This window comes from Somniosus microcephalus, chromosome 26, assembly GCF_052327205.1.
Source record: "Somniosus microcephalus isolate GS21.2 chromosome 26, FLI_Smic_1.0, whole genome shotgun sequence".
Classification (NCBI taxonomy): Eukaryota; Metazoa; Chordata; class Chondrichthyes; order Squaliformes; family Somniosidae; genus Somniosus; species Somniosus microcephalus.
The window spans coordinates 3344095-3356524 of record NC_141012.1 but is presented as its reverse complement, the minus strand read 5'-3'; the positions used below and the strand labels follow the sequence as shown (position 1 = coordinate 3356524).

General features: G+C 54.6%; 1 protein-coding gene across 1 annotated transcript in view; it reads left to right on the top strand.

The window, feature by feature from the left end:
• The window catches only part of bcl9l (bcl9 like), a 175752-nt gene that overhangs the window by 128514 nt on the left and 34808 nt on the right, over positions 1-12430 (top strand). The window contains exons 2-3 of the mRNA XM_085968219.1: positions 2698-2822; positions 4182-4498. Coding sequence (XP_085824345.1) covers positions 4194-4498 — 305 coding nt within the window. The 5' untranslated portion in view covers positions 2698-2822; positions 4182-4193. The remainder of the gene's footprint in view (positions 1-2697; positions 2823-4181; positions 4499-12430) is intronic.

The window sequence follows — 12430 nt, the reverse complement described above, 5'->3', positions numbered from 1 at the left end:
GATAACCAGCACCCTGAGCAGGCGAGGGTTAACAGTCACTCCCGCTGCAGATAACCAGCTCCCTGAGCAGGCGAGGGTTAACGGTCACTCCCGCTGCAGATAACCAGCTCCCTGAGCAGGCGAGGGTTAACGGTCACTCCCGCTGCAGATAACCAGCTCCCTGAGCAGGCGAGGGTTAACAGTTACTCGCCAGTCAGAAAGAGGCATTCACTGTCCTTCCCATCACCAGGTGTTGGAATGCCCTGCCCCATGTGGAACTGATGTGGCGGGGGACCCTCGGTTCACTGCCCTGCTCGCAAAGATCAGTGGGATGGATCTCTCAACGGATCCACCTCCTGCTCCCCGGCAGGACCCAGAATGACCGAGAGGATTCTCGCTATTATTTGTGCGTCACACCTGGCCACGATCTGAGCTCACGCTCAACTCTAGTGCAAGAGTCGAGAGCACCCGCGCACCCTGGCCCCTCAATCACGTGACCAAACAAACCACTTCCCGAGTTTGTATTGAAACGATTGTTAAAGAGAGAGGGGTTTGGAGATGTGCTGGGAATTATTAGTGCCATTTGCTTTGGGGAGGGGTTGTTTGTGCACCGAGGGGGGGACGTGTGAGAGTCACAATCTGTTCTCGATCCCTAACTGGCCCGTGTCAGTCCTCCATGGATCGATGCGGTGCTGATCCTGTCTGAGGCAGTGGCTGCCTTGCTGGAGGAGGGCGTTGCACTCCGCTTTGTTCTAAAGTTGTGTTGGTCCTGGACTCGGGGTTCACACTGCACAGGTTTAAGTGGGGTGAAATGGGGTCTGCACCCCAAGTATCAAACAGCAGAATCCCGTGATCCAGCAGATTGTTCCAGTATCTGCCCCAAACTGACGGGACGCTTCACGTATGGCAGTGAGCGCAGTCGCTCGCCCTCCCCTCGCCTTGGTCAGAACTTTAAATGCATTTATTTTCATTGGTCAGTTTGCTTATCAATTTACTTAAGTGCCAGTTTGGCTCAGTCCGTACCACTCGCTTCTTTGAGTCAGAAAGTCATTGGTTCAAGCCCCACTCCAGAGACTTGAGCACAAAATCCAGGCAGACACTCTAGTGCAGTGTTGAGGGAGCGACGCACTGTCGGAAGGTCAGTACTGAGGGAGTGCTGTCCTCTGCTAACCTGTCACCGGCAAGCTGTTCAACCATGGGAGCATCGCAGCAGACCCCAATCGCGAGCTCACCTGACGCACATATTTGCCGCTACTCTCCCACCCTCTGGAATTTCTCCCCCTATCTCACCTCTTCCTCCTTCACGGTGCCCTCACTTGCCAATCTCAGCCAGTTTCTCCAGCTCCCCTTTGCTTTCTGCGCAGTGAATGGCTGCTCAGCGCTCGGTCTGGGTTACGCACGAGGGCTGCTGTAGAAATGCCAATTGGTGTTGAATTGTAGAGGTGTAACGCTGCCCGGGGGGGCCGGGGTTAACGCTGCCCGGGGGGGCCGGGGTTAACGCTGCCCGGGGGGGCCGGGGTTAACGCTGCCCGGGGGGGCCGGGGTTAACGCTGCCCGGGGGGGCCGGGGTTAACGCTGCCCGGGGGGGCCGGGGTTAACGCTGCCCGGGGGGGGGGGGGGGCCGGGGTTAACGCTGCCCGGGGGGGGGGGGCGGGGTTAACGCTGCCCGGGGGGGCCGGGGTTAACGCTGCCCGGGGGGGCCGGGGTTAACGCTGCCCGGGGGGGGGGCCGGGGTTAACGCTGCCTGGGGGGGGCCGGGGTTAACGCTGCCCGGGGGGGGGGGGGCCGGGGTTAACGCTGCCCGGGGGGGCCGGGGTTAACGCTGCCCGGGGGGGGCCGGGGTTAACGCTGCCCGGGGGGGCCGGGGTTAACGCTGCCCGGGGGGGGCCGGGGTTAACGCTGCCCGGGGGGGGGGGGCCGGGGTTAACGCTGCCCGGGGGGGCCGGGGTTAACGCTGCCCGGGGGGGCCGGGGTTAACGCTGCCCGGGGGGGGGGCCGGGGTTAACGCTGCCCGGGGGGGGCCGGGGTTAACGCTGCCCGGGGGGGCCGGGGTTAACGCTGCCCGGGGGGGCCGGGGTTAACGCTGCCCGGGGGGGGGGGGGCGGGGTTAACGCTGCCCGGGGGGGGCCGGGGTTAACGCTGCCCGGGGGGGCCGGGGTTAACGCTGCCCGGGGGGGCCGGGGTTAACGCTGCCCGGGGGGGCCGGGGTTAACGCTGCCCGGGGGGGCCGGGGTTAACGCTGCCCGGGGGGGGGGGGGGGGCCGGGGTTAACGCTGCCCGGGGGGGGGCCGGGGTTAACGCTGCCCGGGGGGGCCGGGGTTAACGCTGCCCGGGGGGGCCGGGGTTAACGCTGCCCGGGGGGGGGGGGGCGGGGTTAACGCTGCCCGGGGGGGGCCGGGGTTAACGCTGCCCGGGGGGGCCGGGGTTAACGCTGCCCGGGGGGGCCGGGGTTAACGCTGCCCGGGGGGGCCGGGGTTAACGCTGCCCGGGGGGGGGGGGGCAGGGGTTAACGCTGCCCGGGGGGGCCGGGGTTAACGCTGCCCGGGGGGGGGGGGGGCCGGGGTTAACGCTGCCCGGGGGGGCCGGGGTTAACGCTGCCTGTGTTGCTGAGCTTGGACTCAGTAGCTCCCCCTCACTGTCTGACGATGCAATGGCACGTTTCTCGGTTACTCTGTGAACAGCGTCGCTCATTCATGGTTTTTCTGTTTTGCTTCACAGACCAGTGAAAGGCGCCGATCCAACTCACTGCGGGAAGGAACAGGAATGTTTTACTCTCAGCACATCCCATTGGCCGCTGCTTGCTCTTCAGTTGTATAAGAAGCCGCCTGATTGGAGAATCTTCAGTAAGGATCTTAAATAGATTAAAGTTGAACTAATTAAGGAGCCGAGGTCGGCTCCGATGGGACAGGGAGTCTGACACAGCATGGCCTGGGATTCATTCCGATGGGACAGGGAGTCTGACACAGCATGGCCTGGGATTCATTCCGATGGGACAGGGAGTCTGACACAGCATGGCCTGGGATTCATTCCGATGGGACAGCTCGCAGGCCAGTGCCCTTCTCCTAACCCATTTCAATATCTCGCTTTTAGTTTCAGGCACGGCATAATTTTGAATAAGATCTTTTGGGGTTTTGGGGTGGCTGTAGGTTTTGGAGGTTGGGGCACGATTTTCGGGGTAGGTGAGGATTTTTAGGGTGCTGTTCGTGTTCAGGTGCGGTTGGTCTTTGGAATGAGGTTGGTTTTCTGATGGATGTCAGCCCTGGGCGCGGTGTGATAGGGGAGTGAACGTGTGAGTGCCGGTCAGTGTGGGTGAGGCGAGTTCCAGTGGAGTTTCTCGATCATCCTGGCCCTCGGTCTCAGAGACACCGCGATACTCAGGAGCTGGTTAGCGCGGTGGAGAAATGGAATAAAGACAGGGTGGGGGGTGAAATCTCTTGGTCAGAAATTGAAGCTCCTGATGGCAGCATTGGTCGTGACGTTTTCATCCGTCTGGTCTGATCTCACCAGGTGGGTAGACTTGCGATAAAACAAAAAATACTCCCGCTGCTAGAAACCTGGTATTCAAGAAAGAAAGCCTTGCATTTCTGTAGCGCCTTTCACAACCTCAGGACGTCCCAAGCCACTTTACAACCAATGAAGTACCTTTGAAGTGTAGTCACTGTTGTAATGTAGGAAACGTGGCAGCTAATTTGCGCACAGCAAGCTCCCACAAACAGCAATGTGATAATGACCAGATAATCTGTTACTGTGATGTTGATTGAGGATAAATATTGTCCCCAGGACAACAGGGAAGAACTCCCCTGCTCTTCTTTGAATAGTGCCATGGGATTCTTTTATGTCCACCTGAGAGAGCAGACGGGGCCTCGGTTTAACGTCTCATCTGAAAGACGGCACCTCCAGCAGTGCAGCGCCCCCTCCGACAGTGCGGCGCTCCCTCAGCACTGCCCCTCCGACAGTGCGGCGCTCCCTCAGCACTGCACTGGAGTGTCAACCTAGATTTTATGCTCAAGTCTCTGGAGTGGGACTTGAACCCACAACCTTTTGACTCGGAGACGAGAGAGTGCCACCCACTTGTCTCCTCCATTGCTGACTGACCGGCTGTGTATTTCCAGCGTTTATATTTGCATTTCCAGGTTGTATTTTTGATTGCGAAGTGACTGTCTATACTTAATTTCTCTCTCTCTCTCCCTCTTCCCCCTCAGTGAGCTCAGGAGATGAGAGAGTACCGGCAGCAAGAGCAGGCTGACCCCCAGCGCATCCTCCCCGTGCCGCAGGACCTCCCCATCCTGGAGCAGTTGGTTTGTCAGAAGAAAAACAAGAAGGAGAAGAGTCGGCTGGCGGACAGTAAGATGTTGGCCGGCTCACAGAAGCCAGCCCGCGCCCAGAAAAATTCCAGCCCCAACAAGCACTTAAAAAGCCCGGGCTCTCCTGGCATGATGTCCCACAGCCCCAGCGCACTTCACTCGGGTTGCTCCAAGCCCCGCGGTCTGAAGAGCCCCCCACTCACTGACACACAGAGGTATTTAATCCACACTTTTCACTAACCCTTTGCTGGGTGTTCGGGCGAAACTAGTCGTGGGTCCTGCAGCCTTTAGACCTTTTGTTTACTTACACAGTTCGTTCAGATAATTGAAATGTAGCACTGTTTAAATGTTGCCGCCTGATTTGCGACATTTGAGAAAAGATTTGGGGAACATCAGAACTGGGGGAAGGAGAGCTGCATCGGTGGCCCTATCCGCCTGTTTATGTGGATGTAAAATTTTTGTGGTTTGACGCAAATGCAGATATCTGCAACATGAGGGGCAGCTGCTGTGTTTTGTACTGGGGGAATCGACAACCTTGCATTAAACTCTGCCTCACTTACCACATTTCACAGTCAGTTGGAACAATGATGATCCGTTAATAGAGGCGGTCAGTGTTGTCTGTCCGCATTCTTCAGCAGAATTGGTGGGATCGTGTGGTAATATCCAGTTACTGCCACTGGAGGGCACTGGAGTATTTCCATTGCTGATGGACAGGCTCTTGTGGCAGCAGAGCTGGATTATAGTGAACAGAAGACTAGTGTCAGTGGATTGGATTATAGTGAACAGACCAGTGTCAGTGGGTCAGATTATAGTGAACAGACTAGTGTCAGTGGGTCGGATTATAGTGAACAGACTAGTGTCAGTGGGTCGGATTATAGTGAACAGACTAGTGTCAGTGGGTCAGATTATCGTGAACAGACTAGTGTCAGTGGGTCGGATTATAGTGAACAGACTAGTGTCAGTGGATCGGATTATAGTGAACAGACCAGTGTCAGTGGGTCAGATTATAGTGAACAGACTAGTGTCAGTGGGTCGGATTATAGTGAACAGACTAGTGTCAGTGGGTCAGATTATAGTGAACAGACTGGTGTCTGGGTCGGATTATAGTGAACAGGCTAGTGTCAGTGGGTCAGATTATAGTGAACAGACTAGTGTCAGTGGGTCGGATTATAGTGAACAGGCTAGTGTCAGTGGGTCAGATTATAGTGAACAGACTAGTGTCAGTGGGTCGGATTATAGTGAACAGACTAGTGTCAGTGGATCGGATTATAGTGAACAGACCAGTGTCAGTGGGTCAGATTATAGTGAACAGACTAGTGTCAGTGGGTCGGATTATAGTGAACAGACTAGTGTCAGTGGGTCAGATTATAGTGAACAGACTGGTGTCTGGGTCGGATTATAGTGAACAGGCTAGTGTCAGTGGGTCAGATTATAGTGAACAGACTAGTGTCAGTGGGTCGGATTATAGTGAACAGGCTAGTGTCAGTGGGTCAGATTATAGTGAACAGACTAGTGTCAGTGGGTCGGATTATAGTGAACAGACTGATGTCAGTGGGTCGTGGACAGATTGATGTTACAGGAATGGAGATTGGTTCGTAACACTGACGCAGCCTATGACAACTTTATTATTTATATTTGCATCACCCTCAATCTCTAATTTGATTCGTGATTTCTGCTGTTACTTGCATATTTAAATCAAATAATGGATGGCTCAACTCATTGTGTACCTGAACATCACTATTCATTCAGCAGGGTAAGGGTCACTCGCTGTAACTGTACAGAGTCACTGTTTATTCAGGGTAAGGGTCACTCAGTGTGTAACTGTATAGAGTCACTGTTTATTCAGGGTAAGGGTCACTCGCTGTAACTGTACAGAGTCACTGTTTATTCAGGGTAAGGGTCACTCACTGTAACTGTACAGAGTCACTGTTTATTCAGGGTAAGGGTCACTCACCGTGTAACTGTATAGAGTCACTGTTTATTCAGGGTAAGGGTCACTCGCTGTAACTGTACAGAGTCACTGTTTATTCAGGGTAAGGGTCACTCACCGTGTAACTGTATAGAGTCACTGTTTATTCAGGGTAAGGGTCACTCACTGTGTAACTGTACAGAGTCACTGTTTATTCAGGGTAAGGGTCACTCGCTGTAACTGTACAGAATCACTTTACCGAGGATCGATAAATTACAAATAAAAACCGCTTGAGTTGCCATCTGTGCTGGCCGCAAACCCCACGTAATTCTTAATAAACTGCCATCTTTGACATTTGCCCCCATATCAAGGAACTAACCCCTCGATTAGATTCTACCCTGTAACTGGTTCCTGGGTATCCATTAATTTGTGTTTTTGAACATTGAGACAGAAATCTTGCTCGTGTTATAAAGGAGCTGGTGAGGGGACGATGCCTCGCCTCCAAAGCTCGCTGCAGCCCAGCGTACAGTAGATCAGGACGCCTGTCCAGCCTGCGCTCTGCTCTCTGAGGAAGGCTGTGCGCACCTGTAGCGGTAATTCTCAGCGAGCGAGACACCCAAAGTTGGCAGGAGGTGCCGGACAAGGCTAGTGATCCGGACACCCGATACCCAGCTGGCTGTACATGTGATTATTTAAGGAACCTCTCTGCCGTTCGCAGTTTCTGACTGCAAGTGCTGCTACATTAGTTTGTGTAGGTGGCGCATTCACCCGTCATTCCTGGGGAATTTCTCGATGGTTAATACAGAACAATCTGTCTGGTTGAGGTGACGTGCTGACTTCCTCTGCAGACTGACAGCTGCTGCTGATGTCACCAGGTGTCGCTGAGGTCGCGGGGCCCCTGGCTAAATGCCACTTTTAAATTAGCGGTTGCCGCTTAACCTTTTCAGGGCTTGGTGTCACAGAGCAGTTCCACTTCCCCTCCCCTCCCCAATAGTCGTTTAAACAACTGGCCACAGAAGCAGAGGGGAGATGGCAAGAAATCTCTTTACGCAGCGAGTTGTGATCTGGAAGGGCGGTGGGAGCAGATTCAATAGTAAATTTCAAAAGGGAATTGGATAAATACTTGGAAAGGAGAAATTTGCAGGGCTCTGGGGAAAGAGCAGGGGAGTGGGACTAATTGGAGAGCTCTACCAGAGAGTTGCCACAGACACGATGGGCCGAATGGCCTCCCCCTGTGCTGTATCATTCTATGAAACTTCATTCCAGCACTCGATGCTCAGCATTAACGAGAACAGACGTGGTCTGTGGGTCGTGGGGGTGTCGAAGGGCGAGTGCTTGGAGTTTTAGCTCTGTTCTGGGAACCAGTGGGTTGGTGTCTGACAGCTGCTGCCTGTTTCCCTTTGGTCCCGGGGATTTCCCCCACGGTCTATATTGAATGTAAGAATGCTAAGTGACATAAAATGGCCATTACCTCCAGCTTGTCTCAATCTTTTCACAGATCAACTCTGTCACCATACCCCTCAACCCCACCTTCTCACCATATTCCGCTCCATCACCAAGACCGCCTACTTCCACCTCCGTAACATCACCTGACTCCGCCCCTGCCTCAGCTCATCTGCTGCTGAAATTCTCATCCATGCCTTTGTTACCTCTAGAGTCAACTATTCCGATGCAAGGCTACGGGGGAAAGGGCGGGGGAGTGGGACTAGCTGAAGAGCTCTTGTAGAGAGCCGGCACAGGCTCAACGGGCCGAATGGCCGCCTTCTATGCTTCTCTCTAATCAGCTCAAATTTCTAACCTACCCACCTTCTCCCCATATCTCTCGACCCCACCTTCTACCATTTCCCTCAGCCCCAGTTCCGCATCGCCCCATCCCCCTCAGTTCTCCTCCAATCCCTCTCGGCTCCCCCCGCCCCAGCGAGTGCGACGGATCCCTGTGTTTGCTGTGCCATGGCCGTGCCCTTTGGCTCCGCGGTGGAGCCGTGCTGTGCCGGCGCTGAGCGGAGAATGGAGCAGGAACGCACATCTCCCTCAACCGCTGTTGTACAACTAACGGGTCGGTTACCGAGCGGGGACGGCAGCAGGAGTGCGTAGACCGGGGGGGTGGGTGGATGCGAGTGTGATCCAACGATAGCAATTCTGGCCTCTTGCGCATCCCCGCTTAATCGCTCCACCATTGGCGGCCGGGCCTTCAGCTGCCGAGGCCCCAAGCTCTGGAATTCCCTCCCTAAACCTTCGTACCTCTCCACCTCTCCTTTTATAAGACGCTCCTTAAAACCGACCTCTTTGACCAATCTTTTGGTCATCTGTTCTCCCATCTCCTTCTGTGGGCTCGGTCTCAAATTCTGTTTGATAATCGCTCCTGTGAAGCGCCCTGGGTAGTTTTACTATGTTAAAGGCGCTGTATAAATACACGTTGGTATGTGTAACTCACGATTTTAATGTAGCAAACACAGCAGGTAACCTGCACAGCAAGATCCCACAAACAATATTGTGATAAATGACCAGATTTTAGTGATGTTTTAATGATGTTAGGTTGAGAGATAAATATTGGCCCTCTTCAAAACAGTGGCCGTGGGATCTTTTACATTCTTCTGAAAGGGCAGGTGGGGCCTCGGTTTAAGATCTCATCTGAGGGACGGCACCTCTGACTATGCAGCATTCTCTCAGTACTGCCCCTCCGACAGTGCGGCGCTCCCTCAGTACTGCCCCTCCGACAGTGCGGCGCTCCCTCGGTACTGCCCCTCCGACAGTGCGGCGCTCCCTCGGTACTGCCCCTCCGACAGTGCGGCGCTCCCTCGGTACTGCCCCTCCGACAGTGCGGCGCTCCCTCGGTACTGCCCCTCCGACAGTGCGGCGCTCCCTCGGTACTGCCCCTCCGACAGTGCGGCGCTCCCTCGGTACTGCCCCTCCGACAGTGCGGCGCTCCCTCGGTACTGCCCCTCCGACAGTGCGGCGCTCCCTCGGTACTGCCCCTCCGACAGTGCGGCGCTCCTTCGGTACTGCCCCTCCGACAGTGCGGCGCTCCCTCGGTACTGCCCCTCTGACAGTGCGGCGCTCCCTCAGTACTGCCCCTCCGACAGTGCGGCGCTCCCTCAGTACTGCCCCTCCGACAGTGCGGCGCTCCCTCAGTACTGTCTCTCCGACAGTGTGGCGCTCCCTCTGTACTGACCCTCCGACAGTGCGGCGCTCCCTCGGTACTGCCCCTCCGACAGTGCGGCGCTCCTTCGGTACTGCCCCTCCGACAGTGCGGCGCTCCCTCGGTACTGCCCCTCCGACAGTGCGGCGCTCCCTCAGTACTGCCCCTCCGACAGTGCGGCGCTCCCTCAGTACTGTCTCTCCGACAGTGCGGCGCTCCCTCTGTACTGACCCTCCGACAGTGCGGCGCTCCCTCAGTACTGCCTCTCCGACAGTGCGGCGCTCCCTCAGCACTGCCCCTCCGACAGTGCGGCGCTCCCTCAGCACTGCCCCTCCGACAGTGCGGCGCTCCCTCAGTACTGCACTGGAGCGTCAGCCTGGGTTATTTGCTCAAATCGCTGGGATGGGACTTGAACCCACAACCTTCTGACTCTGAGACGAGCGAGTGCTACCCACTGAGCCACGGCTGACCCGACTGCTCCTCTGGGCATGCGGGAGAGGTGGGTGGGAAGCTCAGCTGGACACCTCGCTCCCGATTGGTCACGCTGAAGATAAACTAGACGTATGGACCTTGAGTGAGGACAGGATGTGGCTGAGTTGTGATGCACACACAGCCAGATAGCTGCCTGCTGCTCACTGTCTCGGCTCTCATGTTGTACAGTGGCTACTTGGGTGAGGAGCTGGAATGAAGTAGGGGTCCCCCGCTCCCCCGCTTCGGACACAGGGCGACAGCAGAAGCATGATTCTAATTGTAGGTTCAGCGCCAGTAAGGATATTTTGTTCTTTGTACCAAGAATTTATCAGAATCCCGACGCCAGTGTTTTTTGCTTAAATTTGGATTCTCCTGGGCTGAGTGCAGTTTTCCTTTCATCGGGTAAACGAGCTGTTAAACTTAAATCACTAAAACTCCCTGGGCAGCACATTAAAGAATTAGCAGACAATTAAGTATCTCGCAGACACTCCCCTCACTTTGCCTGCACTCCCGGGCAAATATTAAGGAATCCAAAGGGGTTTTTTATCTCGGAAAGCCGTTGAATCTTGCAGTGCTCGAAGGGACTTGTGTTCAGGGACCCTTTTAACTTTGTGTAGTCTCTCCTGCCTTCCCTGTCTCACCCTCCAGTTTGTAACCAGGGTTCTACAGAGTGGCAGAGAGGAGCAGGGCAGGGTTTATGGACTCTACCTGCAGCTGCTAAACTTTGTTTTTTTCTTGCGACGATATTATATAATTTTTTTTAAAGTTCCCCCGGAGGCGTTGGGATCAGTTCACTCAGACACCACTCGCTGTCTCACCGCGTGAACTCTCAGTTCATTCTAACAGCCCCCTTAATCTAACATGTTTGGAAATTCCAAGTGAGTGTGATGGGGACTGTTCGGTCGCGCCTCAGCCCGTTTAACCCCCTCAGCGCTGGTTTGTGATCCGGAGAACGGGTCAGAGGTGTACAGTACAGCAACTGCGGAATAAATCAGAGATAATTGAGGGTTAACGGCAACTGCACGCGTCACTCACGAGATCAAAGTGTTTTTTTTATTTTGCGCTATTAGCAGTATATCTACTTGTAATTGAAAAGTGATTAATGGCTTTTGTCTTACTGACTCAGTGTGGCCAGCCTTTTAGTTGCAGTAAATCCTGAGCGATTCCCAGCCCGTGATGACCCAGTGCTTCGAGCATTCCCCGTTCCTAACCGCCCTTCCCCAAATCTCGCCTTGCCCAAGTTTTACGAATCTTCCAGATTGACGACATCCCTTCTGGGATCGGTTTGTCATTTTCTAGTTTTTGAAGATTGTCCTAACAGGACTAGACAGACTAGATGCAGGAAGGATGTTTCTGATGGCCGGGGGGTCCAGAACCAGGGGTCACAGTCTAAGGATAAGGGGTAAGCCATTTAGGACTGAGATGAGGAGGAATTACTTCACCCAGAGAGTGGTGAACCTGTGGAATTCTCTGCCACACAGGGCAGTTGAGGCCAATTCATTAAATATATTCAAGAAGGAGTTGGATATATTTCTTAAGGCTAAAGGGATCAAGGGATATGGGGAGAAGGCAGGGACCGGGTACTGAATTTGGATGATCAGCCATGATCTCATTGAATGGCGGAGCAGGCTCGAGGGGCCGAATGGCCTACTCCTGCTCCTATCTTCTATGTTTCTTTGTGTTGCGAGTCTGAAGTTTGCTTTTTAGGCTTGGTCCAGCCACGAGTCCGAACCTGACCATAAATCTCACCACCTGGGATGTGTGACTGACCAGAACCAAGATTCTGATCAGCAACTCATCAGTAGTTGAAAAAGAAAGAGACTTGCATTTCTGTAGCGCCTTTAACCACCTCGGGACGCCCCAAAGTGCTTTACAGCCAATGAAGTACTTTTTAAAAGTGTAGTTACTGTTGTAATGTAGGAAACGCGCATACACTGCACGTGGACCATGTACAGCAGGCACCTCAAAGTACTGGAGAGGTACCACAAGATCCTGCAAATCCATTGGCAGGATAGGCACACCAATGTCAGTGTTCTCGCTCAGGCCAACATCCCCAGCATCGAAGCTTTGACCACGCTCGATCAGCTCCGATGGACGGGTCACATCGTCCGCATGCCTGATACGAGACTCCCAAAACAAGCGCTCTACTCGGAGCTCCGGGACGGCAAGAGAGCCCCAGGTGGGCAGAGGAAACGCTTCAAGGACACCCTCAAAGCCTCCTTGAAAAAGTGCAACATCCCCACCGACACCTGGGAATCCCTGGCCCAAGTGGAGGAGATCATCCGGGAAGGCGTTGAACACCTCGAGTCTCTTCATCGGGAGCAAGTGGAAACCAAGCGCAAGGAGCGCACGTCAACCCAAGCACCCCACCCACCCGCCCCTTCAACCACCGTCTGCCCCACCTGTGACCGAGGCTGTAGGTCCCGCATTGGACACATCAGTCACCTGAGAACTCATTTTTAATGTGGAAGCAAGTCATCCTCGGTTCCGAGGGACTGCCTAAGAAGGAGAAGAAGTAGGAAACGCGGCAGCAGATTTGCGCACAGCAAGCTCCCACAAACAGCACTGCGATAAATGACCAGATAATCTGTTGTGTAGTGATATTGGCTGAGGGATAAATGTTTGCCG